At 40.6% G+C, this 24,520-nt stretch overlaps 2 protein-coding genes across 8 annotated transcripts in view; one reads left to right on the plus strand and one right to left on the minus strand.

Annotated features, from left to right (window-relative positions):
* CEP170 (centrosomal protein 170) overlaps positions 1-15,540 on the minus strand; it is an 87,546-nt gene extending 72,006 nt beyond the window's left edge. For 3 of the 5 annotated variants that reach the window (XM_042811360.1, XM_042811353.1, XM_042811335.1), the window contains exon 1: positions 15,418-15,539. The gene's annotated coding sequence lies outside the window, so the exon portion shown is untranslated. Of the gene's footprint in view, positions 1-15,417 lie in introns of all 5 variants that reach the window. The other 2 variants (XM_042811366.1, XM_042811374.1) reach the window with 2 other exon arrangements.
* A 628-nt stretch (positions 15,541-16,168) lies between these two features.
* SDCCAG8 (SHH signaling and ciliogenesis regulator SDCCAG8) overlaps positions 16,169-24,520 on the plus strand; it is a 100,217-nt gene continuing 91,865 nt past the window's right edge. For all 3 annotated transcript variants that reach the window (XM_042811559.1, XM_042811569.1, XM_042811578.1), the window contains exons 1-3: positions 16,169-16,271; positions 23,919-24,098; positions 24,230-24,312. In XM_042811559.1, the coding sequence (XP_042667493.1) occupies positions 16,205-16,271; positions 23,919-24,098; positions 24,230-24,312 (330 nt within the window). In that variant the 5' untranslated portion in view covers positions 16,169-16,204. The remainder of the gene's footprint in view (positions 16,272-23,918; positions 24,099-24,229; positions 24,313-24,520) is intronic.

Raw genomic sequence — 24,520 nt, forward strand, 5'->3', positions numbered from 1 at the left:
ACTTCATCTTAAAACACCTAATTTGACACACTACTACAGTGTTCAAATGGTCTCAATGATTTCTTTGTAACACTGAACAATTCTTTTAAAAGTAAGGTTGAAGGCTACAGGCGTAGGCCTGTAGAAAATTAAGACCACCTTCCCAAACCAAAGGTAAATAGCTTATCTCCCATCACATGAACTATAAATAAAAATTCATACTGTAGGGTATGTAGTCATTAAGTTATCCTTGATGCTTTCATAATCGCCTGCTTTCATTACTCACATTTCTGTCACATCAGAAAGGGAGATCGAGAGCTCCACAAGTAAGATTCTCCTGGCTGAAACTATTCTAATTTCTGCAGTTATTCCATTAAGCAAACTTGCTAACAAAGAAAAAAAAAGCAATCCCTTATATAACAGTACTTTGTAGAGTTGCTCCTGAATACTGTTAAACCCATCTAAAATTCAAGTATTTTAGGTTAAATTCAAGAAAAAACAAACAAACAAACAAAAAAAAACTGTGGACTTTCTGAGGTCACAGACAGCATACTTCAAAAGGGGAAATAAGACTTTCAGCCTTGATCTTTGCTTGCCAAGCAGCACAAGATACTTCCAAAGAAGTGTAGCACAATTAAAAGACACAGCCCAAGTAATGCTTGGACCAGTGCATAAAGTTAATAGGCTTTTCACTCTGTCTTGATAATATCCATAGAGTTTAATGAAACTACAGTTATACAAGACTGTAACAAAATTTAAAACAAACAAATGGATGGAAGTATAAACAAAGTAGCTTATGCTTAAAACTAAGCTGCAATTGCATTCTGCAATGTCCCACAGTGAAGATGAGCTCACATGCTCACGAACCAAAAAACTGACCAAAAGGACTCCAGATTTTCAACATCTGTCCAACAAGCTGCAATTGCTATATTACCAAATATTCTGCTGATGGGAAAATTCACCTGAACAGATCCCTCCAGAGCCATTCAAATGGTATCTACAGTCCTGAACAGGAAAGTGCTGTTAAGATCATAGCTAATGATACTTCTTTGTTCAAAAAAATCTTTAGTTTCATTAAAATTTTTACACAATTATGGTGGAGTTACACTGATGTAACAGAGTAGAACTAGATGGCAAACATGAAAATCAGTAATGTGGAAGAATACAGGAAACCCACAGGAAGATAAGTGAAGCATCCATTCAGTTTACTTACCCTGCTAAAATGGGGAACAGGATTATGTACAGGATGACTGCCCCTATCTGTAATGCTTCACTGAATATAAATAAATAAATGAATAAATCACAGACCTTAGTCTGTTGGCTTGCCAGATAAACTTTAATAAATTTAAGACATAAGACAACTGAATAACAGCCTCAGGTTTTCATTCTGTTTTTGAAGTAACACATTCCATCTTTGCTCAGAGCTCTGAAAAAGGCTATAATTCCCTGAAGAATGAACAGAAAATCATACTGAAGCCTTGTTTTTCCTAAAATCTCTGCCAGCATCCATCTAGAGAGGTGACTGTGACTAAATTCTACACAGCAAGGGAAGCACAAAGAGTAAAGAATGCCTGTTAGCCACTACCCTGCAAAAATGCTCTTTTCCTCTTTTTGTCTCCTCCTCCCTCCTCTTCTTCTCCCCCCATACCCCCAATAGAAAAGGGGAAGAAAAAAACAAATTAAGCCTATCTAAGCCTCCTTGAATTCAAGTCTACAAAACCATTTGAGCTTTTTTTTTTTTTTTGTACAGATGACGTTTACTTGTAACATCTGCAAGATCTGATAGACAAGAAGGTATTTCTAAAAATAATTTTAAGGACAAATCTTTTTTAATACTTACAATAAAACAGAAATTAAGATCTGAGCAAATGTATGCTCAGATGCTCAGAGTCACCCCCTTTCCCTTTTATTTTTATATACTTCTATTAACACACCCAGCACATTATAGATTACCCATTGTCTAAGTCTATCTAAAACAAGAGTTAGCATTTCACCAGATCAATAAAGCATCAGCGCTGCATTCTCATGTGTCTCTGGCTGGCGGCGATGAAGTGCTTTCTGTGATAAAACCCCAGTCTCACAGGAGGGACCAGGCTGGTGCCCTAGAGCCAGATCATCACAGGAAATTCCGCAGCAGCATTTGTGGGAAGAAACATTTCTTCCCTCATATTTTAATTACAAAAAGACACGAGCCTTCTGGCTGCGTATGCTACTAAGGATAGACTGAGACCTTCCTCCTGCATTCAAAGTGTTTGAGATCTCCACCAAAGGCAGTCAGACCCTCCCCTTTCTCTGTCTCGCCACCTGACAGAGGCACACCTCTGTTTTGCAATGTGGCTACAGCCATGGGGCTGCATGAACACCTTCTCCTTACCACGCTGATCAAAATTATATACACCAATTTTAGAGATGTTACACACAGAAATAGCTGTCAGGACAGCAACTGAAATAAGGCCTGTCTTTCTGCTGACAGCGTGGCTGAACTAGAACTTGCTCAGGTTTTTGATTTTGAGGACAACAGACAGTGAGAGACAAGAGACAAATCTGAGGGACAAAAAGAAGCCACAGCTCAAGTACTGTGTTCAGTTTTGGGCCTCTCTCTACAAGAAAGACACTGAGGCCCTGGAACACATCCAGAAAAGAGCAACAAAGCTGTAAAGGGTCTGGAGCACAAGTTCTATAGGGAGTGGCAGATGGAGCTGGGATTGCTTTGTTTGGAGAAGCGAAGGTCCAGGGTTGACCTTATTGCTCTCTACAGATACCTGAAAGGAGGCTGTGTGGAGATGGGGCCAGCCTCTTGTCCCACATAACTAGCGACAGGACTAGAGGGAATGGCTGTATGTTGTACCAGTGGAAGTTCAGGCTGGATATCTGGAATTTTTTTTTCTTTGAAAAAGGAGTCCAGTGCTAGAAGGGGCTGCCCAGGGAGGTGGTGGAATCACTGTCCCTGGAAGCGTTCAAGAAACATCTATAAGTGGTACTAAGGGATGTGGCTTAGCAGGGAAATATTGGTGGAATGAGGAGGGTTGGACTGCATGGCCTTGGAGGTCTTCTCCAACCATGGTGATTCCGTGGTAATGACTTGGAAGACTGTATCCTGTTTTTGATGTGATAAAGAAAAAAAGAGAAAAAACTAACAAAGCCTTTTCTTTTGTTGTTCTACCAACATACAGGTACTGTAAAAATTTCACTGAAAACCTACTTGACAGCTATCAATCGTTTGAATGTCATAGTATGCAAAATAACATTATTCGTATGAATAAACAATCAGGATGTTTGTAACAAAGTCTAATACTATTTTTAAAACTTTGTAAGAAGTCTTAATCTCCATTCCCACGTAAAGCACCCCTAGAAAGGGAAGATAAACAGTAGAGGAACTACGCAGACAGTCATGCCTTTTCCTGCTAGAGAAGTCCCTTTTTCAGGGGAGTAGAAGGAAGAAAGCCTGGAGATTCAGAAGATATAAAGGGCAAAACCAAACTGAAATGACAGCAATTCCTAGTAATGCAAGGAGACAGAATTTTATCAAGAGCAATTTAATGAAACAAAGGTAATGGCAGCAGTTGAAATAAAGAATTTAGCAGCTTGTAAAACAAAACAAACAAACAAAAACAAAACAACAGGAACCTTCCCTGATAATACGGTCAACATACACGTTCTTAGAAGACCACTTAGAAAATTCTGCACAAGGCTGCTACTGTACATAGTTGGTCTTTCACAACCAACGTCAGTCTCATACGCATACTGTTAAAATAATCAGGGGGTACTTGAAGGAAAAAAATATTTACATTGTAGAATATGAAGGTATTGTTGAAACATTAGATTTCAAATTGTTAAAAGCAAACTTGACATTAGCCACCAGGATAAAGTCAGTCTCACACTTCAAAAAAGCTATCTTATTCTAACCTTTGAGCTGGATAATAAGAATATTTTGCATTTATTAAAGCCAACTGCTGGCTAATTTGCATTTCTAATCCTTACAGGCATAAGTAAGAAATGAGATCTCATGAATTTTCTTCTTTGCAGCATTCCCACACTGAAATGCAATGCTTCTCATAAGATGCTTCCAATACAGTTAAAATAAAGCATAAATTAAAAACTGCCTCTAAAAGTAGCTTAATTTATAATAAAACAATCAAATGTTCACATTTTGCCCGTCATCCTCATTTCAGTTAAGGAAATGCACACAGAAGTATTCTGAAATTTTCTTACATCACCATGACTAAACGAGGCCAGCCGCACAGAGAGCAGCACAGCCAGCATGCTAATGAAACAGGCTGGCCATAACCAAATTGCCTTTAAGAAAGATTCTTCTAAAAAAGCTACAGAAATCCCTCCTTCTGCCCACCCCCCAAATCAGACTACACTATCAGATTATATCATTGCCAAGATAAGCAAACGAGAAAATAAATAATTGCACACTGAGTTCAGGCAGAATGTAATTAAGATGTAGTCAAGTCTTCCTCCCCCATTTGCCATTCTCACTGCCTCCATCATATGGCATACTCCAAGTTGTTTTGCATGCTGTGTAAAAAGAGGAGATTTTATTTGCATTGGCTAAGTACAGACCGCAGTCCTGACCAGTACTGAGAAAACAAATACCACTTCACAAAGAAAATTGGACTTTTTAACCTCCCAAGGGTGGTGATTTCACTTTCCCCAAAATTGTGAAATATATGGAATTTATTCCATGTCCCAAGACACCAAGTAAGATTAAATTACATTCAAAAGAATTCAAAATTTTTCTTCTATAATACAGGAAATTATTTATTTTGTGGGTATGAAGATAAGTATATTTTCCAAAGGGAATAAAAAAGCAAAATGAAAACAAACATAGTAAGTAATTTTAATATCTACGTTTCATTTTTCAGCTCCATTTTACCTCCTGACTCAATACAAAAGCACACAGAACATGAAAACAGTAGTGGAGGACAACTATTGGCATCAACGTAACTGATCTCCACATCCATCCAATGTACTACAGTCTCAGACAGTAATACAGAACCAGGCTATACTCTCAATGTTTAGGATCTCCAGATGAGTAGTACCCTTCCGGGAGACTCATGGGAAAAACAAAGCTGAAAAGGGGTTAAAATGTCTTATATATTTTAATAATTCGTTAAAGTTCATTAGTCACATCTCAGATCATGCAGAAAGAATCTAGCCTTGCATTTTGGGTTACAGCATTTCTTTAATGCATGAACCTTTCCCACCTCTCTCCTTTCCCATAAACTAAAACTTTAAAGTGACACATACAACACAAACACTTTCTCAATGTATTAACACGTGGAAATAACTGCCCCCCCAAAACCCATAGAGTAAGACAGAATACTGATGGCCTAATAATAAACATAACCTATTACAAAGACTTTAAAGCAGCATAAATCACACTTCAGATTTTAAAGCAGTCTGTAATTAGTAGCTAGGAAATGGCTTCCCTGGAGAGGAGCTATTCCACGTTTTGCTTGCAGTGGCTGCTCACTCCTTTGTAGTATGCAGCCAACAAACAGGAATACAGCTACTAGCCTACAGCATACATCTCCATTCTTTCTTACACTGCCTCTTATTTACTAAATACAGTAAACAATTTCATGTGAAATTCTCACTGTAAACAAATGCAGTGAGTACATGCAGCTTGACATTTCTATGCAAGGACTTGACTGAGCAGGCACACTGCCATCTCTGCTTTGGAGACCACTAGAAAATATTTTCATAAGTATGCTAAAATAGATAATTGTAACAGCTATTAAATGAACACAAGCATGTCTTTCAATAGACAGAAATCTGGAATTGAAGTAGTTCTATAGAAGGAAACCGACAGAGATTTACCTTTGTAAGTTCAATAATTGGCAACTTCACTTTTATTGCCTTAAAATAAAGGGCTGGAAGGAAGAGATGTGAAAGAAAAGGCTAAAAGGGAAGAGCTTGGAACTACACACACTACCCCAGGCACATAACCAAGAGGAAGCAGTACTCTAACCCCATCCACAAAAAGGGATTGAGTCATCCCTTCTACCAGTATCTCACTGAAGAGTTCCAGTGTTGTTTTGGTTCTTTGTTTTAAATATCCACAGTTACTACAAAAGTCTCATTTTATGTCTCCAACAAGAACAAAAAAAGATTAACAGGGAACTTGGTTGCATTCAGCTGCATTAAAAAAAGAGGTATATTACGCAACAATGACCACATTATTGCAATAGAGATACAGTCTTCTGGTTTACCAAACTTATTTTAACTCATTTATCATCAAACTAAAAAGCGGATAAAAGCACCAAAAGTTGATTAAGACTGATCATCCCACTTCCCCTTTTCTTAAGCTGGAACAAATCACATCCTCTGTTTAAATTCCTCCAGGTTTCCATGGTATAAAAGTCATAGTATTACCATCCACAGAACAACACTCCTGATAGCAGAATACATTACAACATTTAAAATATTGAAGCAAATCAGTGTTGCATTTCTGTTTATTTTGCCTTGGTTCTTCCCAGACTTCACCTCTTCTATATGTCCCATTTAGGAGATGGTAAATACTTATTTAGCATATCTTTTATATGCAAGACTACTATTTTCTGATGTTTAATCTAAAAACAGCACAGATGGAGCCTTCATTTTGATTTGTCCCTAAAAATATTAAGCAGCATATTTCTCTCTTCAAGCAAGAATGTTTTTAAAACAAACTAGGATTTATGTTTTTTAACCATCTCCTCCTTCTGCCACAGTTATTAATTATCTTACCGAAATCATTAGCTGCCTGAAAAAAACCTGACCTAAGCAGCCACTCTTTTTGTCAGTTACTTCTGCCAGCAAGCTTTCAAGAGCTGGAGATTGCAAAGATGCAAGGCTACTATCAGCTTTGGTGGAATGGAGGACTCAGTACTGATCAAAAGTTCATCATCCCCCTGGCAGAATCACTGCTATGGGACTGACAGACACCAGGTCCTTGCAGCCTACTGGCCACCCCACGCCTATGTGGCTTCTCTCTTCTCGGCCTTTGGGGGCATCTGCCATTCAGGTTATCTCCTCCATAGAACAGTGACGGTTCTCAACCAAGTGGGCAAGGAAAAGCACACATCCACACTGAAGTCCAGCACAGTTTGAGATACAAGACACATCCCTACAAAAGTAGACACTGCTTCTAACATATTTTTTTCTCTCCATCTTATTGTAATAGAATTGCTTTGAATCACAAGCAAGGAGCTTTCACAGTGTTGCCAGAAATTCGGAAATGCTTTTTTTGCCTTCAATCCTGGAAGTACTTGCCATGTGCTTACAATTGGAGGGAGGAAGACACAAGTGGAAGAAACAGAAATGTTCCCTTCTTTCTGGTCCACAACACAGACTGGTTGTGAGCAATCAGTCTGGGCACACAGACATTTAACAGAATGAGCGCACAGCATTGCAAGTATAAACACACAAGCCTCAAACTGAAGGCGATTTCACCATGCTACTGAAAGCATTCACAAAAGTCAATCTCTATAGTTAGAAACGGATGCTCTAGATCATACCTGTCAGTACTGATCTACAGGCTGCCACAGATAAAAAAGCAGTTGAAATTAAACAAGTAACCAAACCACCACAAGAAAACAATTCTCTTTTAACACTGTAACTGTAAATACTAGAAAAAGCATAAACAACATAGTGCCAAAGACCAAATTTCTTCCCTCCTTCCCAAAGGTCAAAGTGGTTTTCATTCAAATGTTTTCCCAAGCTTAGAAAAAATATATTTTAACTCTTACACAAGTTTTGATATCTGAAAAGATTAAAAATTCTGAAGTATGTGCTATGTTCAGAATTTTTCATGAGATTGGAGCAGTCTGTGCCCAAAATTTTACTGTCTGAAACAGAGAAGTTATTTTTAGCAGCTCAATTACACTTACATAGTTAAGGATTATAGTAAGTCTTCTAGAAAGCAGTATACGGTATAAAATTTATAGCATGGCATCTCTTCCTCATTAGCTGCTCATGCATGCATCCATACTTCCACTGCAGCAAATCTCAAATAACCCAGCAGAAGTTACAATGGGAAACTAACACACTTCATATTTAGTTTCCCCCACCATAAGTTGTTTCTGTGCCCACAGCTTCACTCTGCTATTTATTTTCAATCTTAGTGAGGAAGATTCAACCAATAGGAAATTAACAATTGTAACTCTCATCACACTAATGATATACTGAAGATGCTGTGGTTCCACATCAGCCCAAACCAGGCTTGCTGCTGTCAGGATCCCAGCCCTCCCACCCCGCCCCAGCCCTGCCTGCTCCCTCTGCCTTGGCTGCAAGATGGCTGTGGCCACGCAGCTGAGCTACTGCAATGTGTTCAGCTGGTGACAAACCAACTCCTCCTCACTCCTCAGCTCCCACAAACAGATGAAGTGTTCCCAGAAGCGAGCACACAAGCCCAGCACCACAGCAAAAGGAATGGGGGTGTACAGCCAGGGCTGGGAGAAAAAGGCAGGACCAAGACAGCCTGCTGTCAGCTCTGCTTAGGCTGCTACGAGAGCCTGCGCTGCTTACATCAAACCCACTTGCACCTCACCTGACTTCTTCCATATATTAAAAAAAAATATGGTTACTTTAAATAATATCCATAAGAAATATTAAAATAATCTCCACTGACAGGTTTAAAATCTGTGATGAACAATTAAGAAAACTACGTACTTTTAAAATATTTAGTCCATATTTTTATTTTCTTTGCACTTGCCCTAGCGGTTGCTTAAAACATCACAATCCAGTCATGAAATCTTTACCGTGTCCCACCTCACAACGACCTAACAGTCTTTCTTCTAAGGCTGCATTAGATTAGGTTGCAAAGTGCAAATAAACACCTTGAGAAGAAATAAAGGAAGAATTCCCATGGGAAATAGCTATACAAATAAAGCAACCCATAGACGCTCTGAAGCACTGCCACCCTCAAAGCCCTCTAGATAAAAACAGCTCTGCCTAAAGCTTTTCTTGGTTTTGGAATGAAATTGCACCAATAGAAAGACCCACAATACATGGCAACTGAAGGATCCAATTCCACTAATGCAAGCCTTCTCCTAAACTACTGCTTAAAGTTAATTTTATGAATTGCACTGAAATAACAGATCATCTAGTCATTTTTAATTGATCAAAGGCTTCAATTGGCCTCAACTGGGCAAGGAATGACTCAGGACATCCTGGTTCATTGTTATGTCTCGATACCCTTTTTTGAAACTGTCATGTTTTACAACACTTCCCCACAAGCTATATGCTGCCCAGAAGAAAAACAAAAATACAAATGAATTCACCTTGTCAGAGATTTAAATAAACAACCCAATAATATTAACTGGAGCAACCAAAAACCCATTGTTTAGGATGCATAAAGAAGGCAAATAGAAGTGAAGATCATGAAAGCAATGTCTGAAGCTGTAGTAGAAAAACCAATCTTGCTTCTTAATAATATAGAGCTCAAAGAATGACGAACAAAAACCTGAAAACTTGAAAACATTTCTTTGGAGAGTGGATACTAAAATGTAATTCAGTCATGCAGAACTGAAGCTGTTAAGTAACAGCCCTCAGTTCTCCAGCAAACATCAAACTCCTCAAAGCAAGTAACCAGGCAACATTTAGATACACTTGCAACGAGAAGCCTGCAAGAGAACAAAACAAGGTTCTGGACTGTCAGTCAATAGGGAAGGACATTGACTGTTGCCATTTGCAGGTTTAGCAACAGCACACCAACAGCATGTTTGAGTGTTGAAGTTACTACTGCATTGTGGTAAAGAAAATTCCATCAGGCCACAAAAAAGGTAAAAGCAAAGGTGTTTGCATAAGGAAAGGTATTAAAAAGAAAATAGCACACGCAGTATGCAAGATAATTAAATGTGGCAATTTTGAAGATGCAAATGCCAAGGAAGCAAATACTCTCTTTTGGAAAAAAGATGACACTATTCATAAATGCAAAGCAATACATTTTCTACATGAGCAAAATAATATAATGCAATAACTTTATTATACTGGGCCTTGCTTTTCTGTATATGGCAGCACCGTCTTTTACACAGTTCCTGACATTTCAACTTCACCAAGACTGTGGGCAAACAACTCTCCCTTGGCTAAGGAAGTTTAAAAAAACCCACCCAAATACTGAATATGGGAACATTCTACCAGATTTGTGATGTAAGTGGTTAAAAGTCAGCACACTGATTTTCACAAGAAGATGTAAATTCTGACAGATTTTGAGCAAACTTCTACTGAAGTTGCTAATGATTGAAGTTGGTGCAGACTGAGCCAAAATAAAGGCGTTTTCTTATGTTTATCAGCAGGAACTGTAATAGTAACAAAAAAAAAACAAAACAAAACAAAAAAGGATCAGAGAGGGTGGTATTATCTACATCAAGAAAATTCTCAAGTGATTCCATAATTCTTATATTAACGAGTTCTGGTGTGATTTTTTTGTTTGTTTTTCAAGATTCTGCGGACCCAAAAGCTAAACAAGCAAAGATCTGGGTTCTCAATATTTTCTGCTTGCAATTCAAAACAGATCTGTAGGAGTCAGTTATAAAGCCAATTTATAAGCTAAAATTTGAACTGTGCTTTGACAATCATCTAAAAGAGTAATTCTCATAGGAAGTGTCTGACCCCTGTATTATGTGATTATTCCTTTCTGAAACCAAGCACAATTAAATATATATAAATATATATATATATCACATATAGAGGAGATGGGTGAGCATAGTCTTCATTAACCTCAAAAAAATGCATTTGCCTATCTTCAATAATGAAAAGAGGTAAGAAAGATTTTAGCTATCAAATTAAGCTAGTATAAGGCTGAATGTTTATGAAAAATAAAGGTCTGAAAAACAAAAAGGGACAATTCTAACATGTTGCTAGAAAAGACAATACTGAAGAAAAGCAGATCAAGTAGAAAGAGTAACAGTTAATAGAAACAACACCTGGCTCTAAAGTCTCAAGTAGAAAACGCATAGCATCGTTTTAGAAGAAGATATCATACATGCCTACACCTTCCTTGTCTCTCCCTAGGCACTGGATTACAGCTCTTCATGGAGCCCTCATTAGATTGAACTCTATTATGACCCAACATGGCCACTCTTATGTTCTTAGGAAAATTACAAAATAAAAAAATTAAGTTAAACTAAACAGCAATACTATTCACTATATCTTTCACCTATTAAACTAAAATACAAAAATTAAGTGTAACAATTCCTGACATCAAGATTCCTGCACTGATAGTGGCCTAAGGCTCAATTATCAATTATGTCATTGGTGGTTGATGAGGGTGAGAAATGAGATTAATGAAAGCAAGAAAAATGTGTGCTCGTGGGAAAACAGAAGAGATATGGCATGTTGACTTCTTGGATTTTTATTCCAATTCTTGAAATGTAACAAGACAATAAATAAAAGATAGCTGAAAAGGCCTACTGAGAATGCCTACTTAGATAGCCGAGGATTTGCAGCTGAACAGAAAGATCATTAAGAAAATTATGTAAGTGTGTCATTTTGAGGGATGAGTTCTAAATACATCTGATTTAATGCATTCACTGTACTGCATCTTCCAGACCACAATGGTTAGCTAATGGATTGATTGCAAGTTCAGCTCTTTCTTCATACAGAACCACAGCTGAAGACCAGCAAAATACCCTGTGCACAAAGATGATCACGGAAACACCAGGGAGTGGTATCACTTCTCTTCCTATTTCTCTGAAAAGATCAATAATCGCTGTACTTTCTGAAAGAAACTTTAAAGGAACAGAACCAGAATTTCAGGAATGATATATGAAATAATACCAAATCTGGAAAGTTCATCACATAGGCTTTAGCAGACTCTTCTTATATCAATCATCTTAGTTTCACGGAGAAGTTCAGAAAATAAGATTTTAGTTCACAAGATTGGAAAGAAGTAGACAAAGGAACCTGTTACAAGAACACCAATTCTTGCCACAAATACAGCAGAACAAATTGAAGAAGCTAGACCTTTATAAGAAGACTGCAGCTGTTGGCGGTGAGTCAGCTTGTGAGGCGCACCAGTGGGTGGGGATGGAGCTCTGAATAGCACCTAGCTGACGGGAAGCCTGTTTTTCAATAGCCATTTCTACAGGGACTAAATGAGCAGAAACAAAGTTGATATCTCAGACGCACATAGGAAAAAAGCTACCCTATTTTACTGAGTATTCTATTCAGAGGATGAAATGAAAGATGTTTCTGTTTTGAATTAGTAAAAGCACATTCTTCACATATAGCATTTTAATACAATTTTAAAGAAAAGAAAAACCACATGCTTCTTCACAACTTTCTTACGCAAAGGCCACATCACTTAGCAGAACCACTATCTCATTCCAATTCTCTTTGCATACCTACACTCAAAGAAACATTATTTTTCACCCAGTTTCATGTTCTGAACATTGTGGATGTGAACCTTTCACAGATAAAGAACAGCAAAGACTAATGATAAAACTAAAACCAGTCTCCTGGTGGTTTTCTTGGATATTTATACATTTCCCTTCCTGTCTGCAGTATTCTGCAGCAAGCAGAAGACTGTCAGAGAGCACAGCTGAGCAGTCCAAATGGATCTCTGCTACCAGAAAATGCAATATTTTCTTCCAGACCTGATGTTGCTGTTCCCACTCTGTGTACTTGCTCCAGCACTCCTCTGACCACACCATAAAATAATTCAATTTGCTAACCCAAGGGGAAAAAAAAAAAAAAAAAAAAAAAAAAAAAAGCTCAAACAGAACAAAAAGAAAAGAAACTGTCTGAATTAGTCATGTGAATCAACTTTTCACAGTGTAAGAGGACCAGGTGAGTGTGACTGCTCCATTCACAGCCACTGTGAGATGGGCAAGTGCCACTCTGCCTCATCTTAAAAGACTCAACCACCTAAGAGACTGAACAAAGCAATTCAGAATCATGGGCAATCCACTAAACCATCTTTGATGGTTTCATTTGAAGTTTCTAGGACAAACTGCTTCTGACATAATGTGTGATTAAAAAAAAAAAAAGAACAAAACACGTTAATTTAAAATATATATATATTTTTTTGAAGATCAAACAAAATTTGAAATAAAAGTTTCTTAAGACCCCTAACTATAAATGCATCTCTAAAATAAAAACAGCCTCCCAGCTTTAAGAGGACAGTGGAAGAAACTAAATTATAAAAATGAACCAAACATTTGTAATTTTAATATTTTGTTGTGTCTACAAAACAGACATTCACAGAGCTGATTAATTAAGTAGTTTGTGCTTTCCTCTCAGCCTTGTTTGCATACATTATACCTTACCATTCAAGCCATGTGATCATGCTCTATTTTTCCCAGGACAACCGCCGCATTCAGCACAGTGCACAGACTCTGACCCAGAGGAGCATGAGCACTGCACACAGAAGGAAGTTGCTATCTGTACACCACTCCATTGAAGATGTTCAAGGAACATGACAATGCAAGATACAACAACAAACAGAGGACCAGAAGGAGCGCAGGTGCTCTGTAAGAGCATTATAAACTTGGCAGGCAGCAAGAGACACCTCCCAGGCTCACTTGGCACAGTCACAGGACGCTGTAGAACAGACACGCACCTAACTTCAGCAGACAGAAGCTCCATCCCTTAGAGACAAAGGACTTTCTTCCCTCATCTGCAGTTTCCTGGTCTCAGCCATGCTAATATTTACCACAACAAGGAGCGTGTCCTACAGAGAACAGCTCACAGACGTTAGATGCAGACAGAATCTATCCAAAGAGACTCAATGCCTGGTTCTCCTGTCCAACATCTTCTACTGGGAAAGCAGAATTTCAGATTCTATTGGCCTTCTGGTTTAAGTAAAACTAGTCTGTTTTACTCCAGGGTCATTCTGCCTGCAGAGCCAGCAGTGCTGACACTGCAATAGTTCTCTTTAGGGACCCAAGGAGACGTTGTGGCATCCATTCACATTAAGCCCTTTCTGCCTGTGTTTGCAAAAAACTAGAAATGGAACTTCAAAATCAGTTTGTGCAGCTACTCATGTTTTAGGTTAGGCTCTTGTCACTCAGGGAAGCTCCCAGTTTTCAACCCCAAGAGTACATCAACTTCTGCAGTTCACTTTCATAACTTGGTTCTTTTCGAGCTTGTATGTTACAAAAGAACTGCTAAAATCTTTTTTGCCATGTCTCTCACAGTCTGGAGGCACAAGATAGCGAGAAACTGTTCTGATTTGCAAAGCCCAGCATGACCAGATAAGGGAGGCAGGCAGCACCTGCAAAACATCTTGAACAGATGTCAAAGAAATACCTGCACTACCATGAGAAAGGAAGTTTGGTAACTACTTACATGCCACAGTATTTCTCTTAAAAGGTGAGAAAATATTTGTACCTGATCCTTTACAAATAACTTCTAAGTAGTTGAGAAATGAGAGGAGAAAAAAACCACAATAACACCTCATGGCTTTGCTTTTGATAGATTTCTGTGCATCTTCAGCCATACCCTTCTCCCCATTCAGTCAGGCTTCATGACCCCTTTCAGACAAAAATTTTGCTAAATAAAATTTGAAGTTGAGCAGCTCCCATGGTGACATGGGAGTTCAGGACAGCTCAGGATGGGCTCCTCAGCATCTGGACAGCCATTCCCAGAGGAAATCAACCACAGGAAATCACGGCATATGTGCTCATGCCTCGGCTCAGTTTGCACAAGGCGCCCCATCCCACACGGGCGAGCGCCGGGCCAGGAGCACTGTCAGAGCCTCGAGCGGCATTCGGAAGGCCGTGCCCACCACGGTGCAAGCAGCACGCTTTCGTCCCGCAAACCCCTCAGATGATTAAATTCGCAACGAAGAGAACACCTTCAAACCGTCGAGTCGGGGATGCTATCTGTGTTCCCCAGCCCGTCACAAGGGGGCTGCTCTTTTTGTCTCCCATTCGGCAGCATCGCACCCACAGCCCGTTCCCCGCGTGACACCGTAACGGGCAGCACGGCGCTGCGCCACGCTTTGTCAGTCGCGCAGTTCACCCGGATAGGGCCATAACCGCCCGCACAGAAACACAGCGAAGGGCGGCTATGCCGCGCTTCTCCGCAGGGAGAAGTGAGGAGGCGCGGGAGGACGGCGCGGAGCGGAGGACACTCCTCGTCGGGCGCGCACAATGGGAAGAAGGTGCAGGCGGCCGTTCTCCATCAGTCGCCCCGTCTCGCCGGGCAACGCCGTCCGTCAAATGACCGCCGCCGGGGGTGCGTTCGGACCCCGAGGGAGGCGCAGCGGCGGTTCAGGGGTGTGCCGGCGGCGCGGGCCAGAGGGGAGGCACCGCAGCCCGCCCCACCGCTGCCCCACGCCTCCCGCCGCGCTGCCGAGGGCGGATGGAGGCGGGGGCGCGGGGCGGCCTCTGGGCCCCGCGGGGAGCGCGGCTACGACCGGATCCGCGCTGCGGGGCACAGCCCGCCCGACGCCCGCTGACACAATGGGCTTCTCCAGCCCCACTTCTCCTTCAAGTCCCCACTCACCCCTCCGAGGAGGCTCTCCGCGCCACGGGGTCGACCCGCTGCTGGTAGTAGTGGCGCCGGGTGCTCGTTGAACCGGCGGCCCCGCAGGGCGGGGCGGGACGTTCCGTTCCGCGTTCCTCCGGCAACCGCGGCAACGTTATTCCCTGCACATAGCGGCTAACGGGCAGAGCGGGCACGGCGCTGCGCAGGCGCCGCCCGGGCTCACACAATGCGGGGGGGGAGGGCGGACGGCGCCGCGCAGGCGCAGAGGGCCGAGCCGCGGGGTCGGAGCTGCGCTTGCGCCGACTTCAGACAATAGCGCGATGGGCGCTCCACTCGCGCCGCAACTCGCGGCAGTGGGAGGCGAACGTGGATCCGCCCCCTCGGCCGTACCGGGACCTGCGCTGTGCTCAGCCACTGCGGGAGCGGGGACGTAGGCGGAAGGCGTGCACAGTACGCAGGCGCGAAGGCCGTTGCGAGCCACAACAAAGGGGAAAAGAGAAGCGGTGCGTATCCTCCTCCCGCTGCCAGTTGAGTGCGCGGAGGGGACTACACCTCCCAGCGCGCTCTGCGCCGCGCACCGTTTGCTGGGAGCTGTGGTTGGCGCCGCGGTCTCCCCACGCGCCGTGTAGCTGGGGGCGTGGCACAGCTCGGGCGCTCGGCTGTGGTTGGTAGTTGGCGTTGTAGCAACGGAAGGTAGCGGCGTAGCGGCTCCTCCGGGAGCTGGGGAGGCGGCGCGGGCCGAAGTGCCGCGGGGTGGCGCCGGGAGGTTCGGTGCGCGCCCTTTTCGGCGGTCGGTGGCGTCTCGATGCGGGCGCCTCGTGGGCAGCCCGCCCTGGAGGAATCTCTGCAGCGATACCAGAGGCAGCTCCGAGGTGAGCGCGGCCCGCGGAGCTGTGGGCGGGTGAGGAGGGCTGCTGCTGCCCGGGCCGGCACCGGGTGGGCGCCCGCCAGTGGTCGGACGCGCTGCGGCAGTGCGCCGCTCCGCTGCTAACGGCCCGAGGTGTCTTTCCTGAGCTTTGAGGTTTTCATCAAGTGCTTGCGGGATTCGGAACTTGTAGTGAAATTAGAACGAGCCCGAAAGTACTGCGTCTGGTAAACTGTGGCCCTGTGCGATCACACGGGCTGTTTTTAACAAGTTGCGGCTCTCTTGGTGTTGGTTTCTGAGGTGCTTTGTAATGAACTTCACAGAATCGTTAAGGTTGATAAAGACCTGTCGGGTCATCTAGTCAGCTACCAACCCATCCCTGTCATCCCACCAACTGTGTCTCTCAGTGCCTCGTCCACATGATACCAAACACCTCCAAGGACAGTGACTCCGCCACCTCCCTGGGCAGCCTGTCCCAATGCATTACTACTCTTTCTGAGAATAAAATTTTCCTGATGTCCAACGTGAATCTTCTCTGGTGCAATTTGAAGCCATTCCCTCTAGTCCTATCATTAGTTACTCTGGGAGAAGGGGCCAACCCCTACCGCACCACAACCTCCCTTGAGGCAGTTGCTGAAAGCAATAAGGTTGCCCCTGAGCCTCCTCCATACTAAACAAGCTCAGCTCACTCAGCTGTTCCCCATAAGACTTGTGCTCCAGACCGCTTTGCTTTGTTGCCGTTCTCTGGACGTGCTCCAGGGCCTCAGTGTCTTTCTTTTAATGAGGGACCCAGTACTGAATGCACAGCGCCCAAGGTGTGGCTTCCCCAGAGCTGAGTACAGAGAGATGATCACTTATTTGCTCCTGCTGGCAACACTATTTCTGATACAAGCCATTGGTCTTGGCCACCTGACCATACTGCTGGCTTGCATTCAACCAGCTGTTGACAAATGTATCCAGGTTCTTTTCTTCCATGCAGCTTTCAGCCACTCCACCCCAAGCCTATTTTGTTCTTTAACTGTGCCATGCCTGACTTGCCTTTTCATTTTAGGCGTTGATGCTCAGTTAGTACTGGCCCCTTGAATCACTGTAAAGCTTAATGGGTGGCATGCGGGCAGTGGAGAAGGCAGATTTTTTGTGTTCGTTCTCATCTAAGGAGATGTGTTAATGTGTTTAACTTCCAGAGTATGCAACTTGCTCTGTTCAAACTGCATCCTGCTGGGGCGTGTGGGAATATATGTTTACAGTGGTTACATTGAGCTGCCTGAACTGCCTTCAAAATAGGTTGTTCTCATCTTTCTTAGGCTGTGACAGCAGGAAAAGCCAAAAACCTTTGAAGTTCAAGTAGTGCTTTCTTTCCCTATGTTCTCCAAGCTTTAACATATTTAATATTTCTTTTGTGTGTGTGGTTTAGTAAGTTTGGTTCTTTTTTTTTGATTCAGACCAGGCTTTTCATTAAAATATGCTTTTGTAGCATTTTGCAACACAAATCCAATTTTTTTTTTTTTAAATTTTGTCTTAGGTTTTTTGTGCATTTAAACTGTTCCACTGAAATTTCACTTTCTGTCAACTAGAAAATCTGTTGGAGTTGCTTGGGAACTGTTGTATATCTAAAGGTACATCTTCATAGTCGTTATGAGCTCATAAACTGTTAATATGTAGAGTTCAAAGCATGCCTTTGTACAAAGCTATCTGGAGGCTGTAGGTGATGGCTTTAAATTTCATGTAACTTTAAAGGGCCTTTCTCAAGAATCTTGCATCTTGGACTGTTTACAGGAGCTCATAATATAGAAGGACTGGATTGCTTCACACTGGATCCACTGTGGTTTTTAAATCACTTCAGAACACGGCTTTCTATTGGCTGTTTCGTTTCCCTCTCTTTTTCTCACATTGGTCCCAGTAGCTTTATGATTCATTGTGGACTGAATGGATTTATTGCTCCATGAGCTGATGAACCTAATTCTTTTCCAGTCTTAATTGCGTAGTTTGAGATTTTTGTACAAGTTCACGTCATTTGTGTAATTGGGATTCTGAAATTTCAGGTAGCATTTAGCACCTTTAATGTTTTTGATATGCAGGCATCTTTAATGTTTTTGATATGCAGTGTTCCTGAAGTGCAGTCCTTGACTTTATGTGGATCCTGTCTGATGCATTGCAACAGTTCTTCTTGGATGCAGGCTGATATGTGGCAGGAGGTTAATACCATCCATTCTGGAGATCAGAAGAATCGTTTTATGGCCTTATTCACTGAGATGAAAGGGTGTATAAGTTCTCAAAGATTACCAGTTACTCTTCATTGCGGTGTCCTTTGTTGTAAAGAGAGTTGCCTCAGGAGACTGGTTTGTAGGGAAGTCCAAGCATTCAGCAAGCCAACTACAATAGCCAGAGGGCAGAAAGCCAGACAAAAAGTGTGACTGAGAAATAGGTTGTCCTAGAGCCCACTAGAGGGATTTCTGATGGAAGTACTAAAGGCCTTGTAGCAGGGATTTTCCTGATTAGTCTAAGACTTTGTATAATTAAAGTCTTTACCATTGTGTGTAATGTGGAGTTAGGAGGGTGATATTTGTGCGGTGGGTTTATTAGGTTACTATGTAAACTTTCACTTGAAACTATTTCAAATGAACTTCAAAATACTCAGGAGGTAATAGAATTTATGTTCAAAAGTTATCCCAGAAAGGTATTTTCTGCTGCAGAGTGAGTTGTGCTATTGTAGTCATATCAATTATGGTGGTCACGGCATGAATGTCCTGTGAGCCTTCTGCTCTGTCTGTGTCATGAGCACTGCTGTTTGAATGGCCAGAAAGAATCAGTTCTAGCTAGGATGCTTCAATATTATCAAATAATCTGGTGAGTGCAAATCAGTGTTTTTGAAGGAGGATTTTTTTTAATCAATCTGTCAAAATCATAGAATCATAGAATTGCTCAGGTTGGAAAAGACCTTAAAGCTCATCGAGTGCAATCACAACCTAACCATACCACCCTAACTCTTACAACCCTCCACTAAATCATGTCCCTGAGCACCGCATCCAAACAGTTTTTAAACACATCCGGGGATGGTGACTCAATCACCTCCTTGGGGAGCCTTATTCCAGTGCTTAACAACCCCTTCTGTAAAAAAATGTTTCCTGATATGCAACCTAAACTTACCTTGGCACAACTTGAGGCCATTTCCCCTCGTCCTGTCACCATTGCGAAGAGACCAACCCCTCTCTCGCTGTAAGCACCTTTCAGATATTGGAAGAGAGCAATAAGGTGAAGACTCAGCCTCCTCTTCCTGAGACTAAACAGCCCCAGTTCCTTCAGTTGCTCCTCTGTCCAGTAAATATTTTAAATACTACTAGTTACGTTTTTTAATGTAGAGACTACTAGTCTTATTAAAAACAAACTAGACAGTTGTCCTTAGATGATAGTTAAAGCAACATTTTTTTGCAGAGTTGTTATTTTTTTTTAATGTCTGTTCCTTAACACTTCTCCCACCTGGAGTTTTTTCCATCTCTTGCAGCCAATTTTGTTGTTCTGGATGGTTGTTTCCTGTGCTAAGCTCTCCATTAGGTCTTAGAGTATTTTCTGTGGCACTTCTGAGTACATGAATGAGATAACTTTGGTGCTTTCATTTGAAGAATTGCTCTTCATAGACAGTCTTGGGCAGTGCCTGAAAAAACATCTTTTGTTTAGGCGGTGCAAACAGGGTTCAATGCCTTCTCTGTTTTTTTCTGTGTTCCTTTCAGTGATGTATTGTTCACACAATTTTATTTTTTTCCTCCAAAGCTGAGTACTACTTACATGGAAATACAGCAAGCTTTTTTGTGTTGAATTTAATTTCAGAGTTTTGACTCTAGCCTTTATTTATTTATTTGTTTGTTTATTTGACAAGTTGAATGCATCAGTCATATCTCCAATTTAATAGAACAAAATACATTCTACAGTAGCAGTGACATGCTGCTAAAAAAAACCCCTTGTACTAATTGTATTTATATAAAGATACTTCTCTGAAAAAAGGATACCAGTATTAAACCAGATTTAATACTTAAGATGAAAGCTGATACGTCAAAGAAAAAAGGAGCATTGGGTTTTGTTGCTGGCTTGTGTTTTTTCGTGATAGGATCGTGGAATATCCTGAGTTGGGAGGGAACCCAGGGATCATTGAGCCCAACTCCTGATTCCACTCTAGCACATCCGAGATCCAAACCCTGTGTCTGAGAATGCTGTTCAGACATTCCTTGACCTCCAGCAGGTTTGGTGCCATGACCACTAAATACTGAAAAACAGAAAGCATTATCAGTTAATAAAATGATTTGGGTTGTTTTTTTTTTTCAATTTTCTTTTCAGTCCAGATAAGTTATCTGTACAAATTCTGAAATTGAATTTACATACGTATTTTGACATTTCATATTTTTCATTCTAGGAAACAAATGAAGTATTTTTTGAGGCAGGTTTTCAAGCATAGATTTTAATAGGTAGTATGAAGATGCATCAGATCCTCTCTAGTGTAGGAAATATTATAATTACTTTTATATGTCTGTAGGCAACTTTAAAAAAAAATCTTAATGAGCATTGGAGGGGGAAAAAGCATAAGGAAAAAAAACAGAGATCAAGGCTTTCTTTCCCCACTGCTGATAGTATCTGCATATTAGATTTGACTGCTTTCAGAAATCCTAGATTGTGTTATCATTTTGATTTGTTTCCAATTAAAATTGAATGTTTAACACAATCAGTGCTCTTTTGTGTGTGGAATCTGGTTGTGGAGATCTTCGTGTTACACGTGGATGTGGTGTCTGTGCTGGAGGTTGTACCAGATGGCCTCCAGAGACACCTTCCAAGCTCAGCCAAGCTGCGATTCATCTTTATCCTTAGCTCTACCTATGGGAGATAAGACATCAGTGACATTTTATCACGCAACGGAAATATATTCTCAGATATTGTTTGTAAAGTCTTAAAATGCAGAAAAGAATACAATGGATATGCAGGCAATGTTGGGCAATGCATTTTTACTGAGAGCAGCTTTTGTAAAATGTGCTGTTATAGGAATAGCTAACTGGAAAAGTAGACTGACTGTGCTAGCACTTAGAAACTTATGGCTTCATTTTAAAAATTATTGTGGGATCTTTAAGTAAAGATGCCTCGGTCTCCAATAGTTTGCATCCATAGTGGTTCTTTCTGCTTCTTTCATGCTTAGAAAGAACATTTGTTGCTTTTATCAATGTGTAATGTGTACATTCCCACTTGTTAATGTTTATTCTTTTATCCTAATGCCCCCAAATGATGTACTTAGAAAAAAAATTGTACATTTTGCCTTTTATATGTCCAGTTCAACTCGTACTCAAATGATTGTTAGCTGTTTGGTATTGAAAGCTCCTGATTCCCAGTTCCCCAGTAGTGAGCTTTTTCCTTATAGCAGCAGCCTTTTTAATTATGAAACCAGAAAGCATTTAAGCAACTTTGTCAAATATTAATGAAGCTTTCAAAAATATGGGGATATTCTTCTAGAGACAGGAAATGTTTAGCCAAGAAAAATAGACGTCAGCATGTCACATATAATGTTTTCATTATGTTTCACTACTACTCCTGCACACTTTATGGAAGAAAGCATATACATGGACATGTACTTTGTTTTATTTTTATTCTTTTTTTTCCCCCCACTTGCTACAGAAGGAAAATTAGAATTCAGGGTTCTCTGACAGAGGCTTACAGTGAACAGGAAAATTAGGTGCATTTTCTAGTTATCAAATGACTCTCCATGCAATACTTTAGCTGACATTGAATATCTTTTGGCAACAACTCATTGCAACATAGTTTACTAAATATTCAAGCCATTGCATCAGTGAGATACAGTTACCATTTGTCAATTAACTCTCCCAGTCTCATAACATCCTGTAATCCTTAAGAATGGGTAACTTAATTATGCCCATTAGCTAATAGAAAAATGTATGACCTAGATTCTCTTGCCTGAGCCACCACCTTGTGAAATATATTTGGGTTTGTTATAATAAATTATGACTGTCTAAAATGTGCTTTTGCTTCTTCTCTTACCCTAACTTGGTTAAAGCATGGAGAACCTGAAAATCAGAAGAGGTGAGACTGGTCATAAGATAAATGGGCTTTGAAAATGAGCGCTGCAGAAAGATTAATATGTGAGAAGCAACTCATGATTCTGTGAAAAACTAGCATCAGTAAAATGTGAGACAGAACTGGCACACTGGGTTGAAAACCATGTTCCTAAATAGAATGGTGTTGGTGTCTTATTTATATTTTATGAACTATAGGTGAGTTATGGCAATGCAGAGAAAAGGACTGTGAAAACTGTTACAGTCAGGGAAAAAAAGTATTTCCTAATTTTAGTCAAGGTGATGTATTTGAACTTGAAAAAGATAGGTAAAGTGAAGCTAGAAATACATACTTAGCTTTTGTTCCGACTTGAATTGCTGTTCACTTTGCTGTTTGGAAGAGAGGAGCTATTAATATTTTTAACCTTCAGCACTTATACTCTAAGACATTTGCTTGTTCTACCAGCAAATGCTGAACAGTGATTTTTTTACATTTTTTTTTTAAATTCAAAATATATTTTCAGGTAGGTGTTTCTGAGTTCACTTGGTATTACAGCAGAGCCCAGAGATCTTGCTTTTTGATTGTTGCAGGAAGCCATACTCCTCTAGGCTGCTTTCCTGTCTGTCCTGTCTAGTTTGTGTATGTGCACTTAAATGGAAGAGGAATAAACTACTAATCTCCATTTATACATAGGTGATGGTAAGAAAGAAGTGATAAGAGAATAACTGATGGAGGTCCTACAGTGTGGACCAGAAATATTGTTGTTTAAAGCCAGGCTCATATTTTCTAATTCCTTGTTCATTTTTCACCTCTCGGTCTGCAAGTTTTTCCAGTTTCTTTTCTGACATACTGGTAATGTTCAGGTACATTGGTATAATGTGGCATTTATGGTTTTCTATTTTTATGAAGTTAGCAGAATAAAAAGAAAGATAAAAAAGAAAATAAGTTCAATGCACTGAAAATGAGAAAAGAATGTTATTGTAGCACTACCAAGTCCATTCTTGAAAGGATTCATAGAGTATTTTGGTGTATATGGAAACAGGTGTTTTTTTGTTTTATTTTGAATGAGCATTATTTATTTTTTACACTCATTCAGAAGTCAAATGTCTTTATTTAATCTCTGTTTTATGTTGACTGCATTTGCTGAATTTTTATTTCAGTTATTTTTCAGTTATATGAGGCATTGCTTTGTCATGTAAGGTGTCACCATTAGAAATCACTAAACCAATCCTTAGAGACTGATCCTGTGCATTATGTGAAATATAGAATGAGCATTATGTTTGAAATGCAGTAAGGTTTGACTATAGTTGAAGCTTTGTAGTAGCAATTTTTAATACTAGCTACTTGTGCTGCTGTGAAGTCATGTTGTATTGACAGGCTGACACTGTTTGTAACTTATTATTTAGAAATGTAGTAAATGTTGTTTCCTCAAGTTGTGACCTGTCGTAGTTTTGGCTGTTTGCATTATGTAATTGCTTTCAGTGGCTGGCTTAAGATGAAGGAGTCAAGTTAGACAGCTGCTGAATGCATTTAGTTCTCACAGTTTTTTGCAACTTAAAATATTTCCTTTCATGTTGTCTGCTGTGGCTAATGATATGATTATTTGCAGAGCGTGCTAATGAAAGTATCCATCAGCTGAAATATGCCTTGGAGGAAAGGCATTTCACAGAGAATAAGGATAAAGTTGGATTTGACCAGTCCTCTGTGGACAAGGGCAGTGATGATGTGGATAGATGCAGTGACAACAGTGGCGATCCACCCTGGGAGGAGCTACAGCACAGTCATGCAGGTAAGATTACTCTGAAGGCAAACAGATTAAAAATGTTACAAACAATATTAAATTTATTCATTCGTGCTATCAATATTTTTGCTTATAACCAGTGTGTTTTTTTGTGTTTTTTTTTTTTAATCTCTTCCTAGTTAATCAACTTAAAATTTTGTTGCAACATCAGGAGAAGATGGAAAGTGAAGCCTCTCCATCAAGGAGGAAGATGCAATTCCGAGTATGTTTCTTCTTGTCTCTTTGTGTTATTTGAACGAATGACATGCATGCTGTGGTATGTTTTCTACTGTCCTGGAAGAATTAGAGCTCCTGGACCATTCTTACAATCTGAAATTTTGATTCTCAGTGATATGATCTGAACTTGGTATGTTTATGGCCATAGCAGAAGAAAAATCTCAGATACTTGATTAGGCATTTCCATCTAGTTG

Source organism: Centrocercus urophasianus, unplaced genomic scaffold (assembly GCF_019232065.1).
Source record: "Centrocercus urophasianus isolate 14NV4802_14NV808 unplaced genomic scaffold, USGS_Curo_1.0 seq_10, whole genome shotgun sequence".
NCBI classification, from domain to species: domain Eukaryota; kingdom Metazoa; phylum Chordata; class Aves; order Galliformes; family Phasianidae; genus Centrocercus; species Centrocercus urophasianus.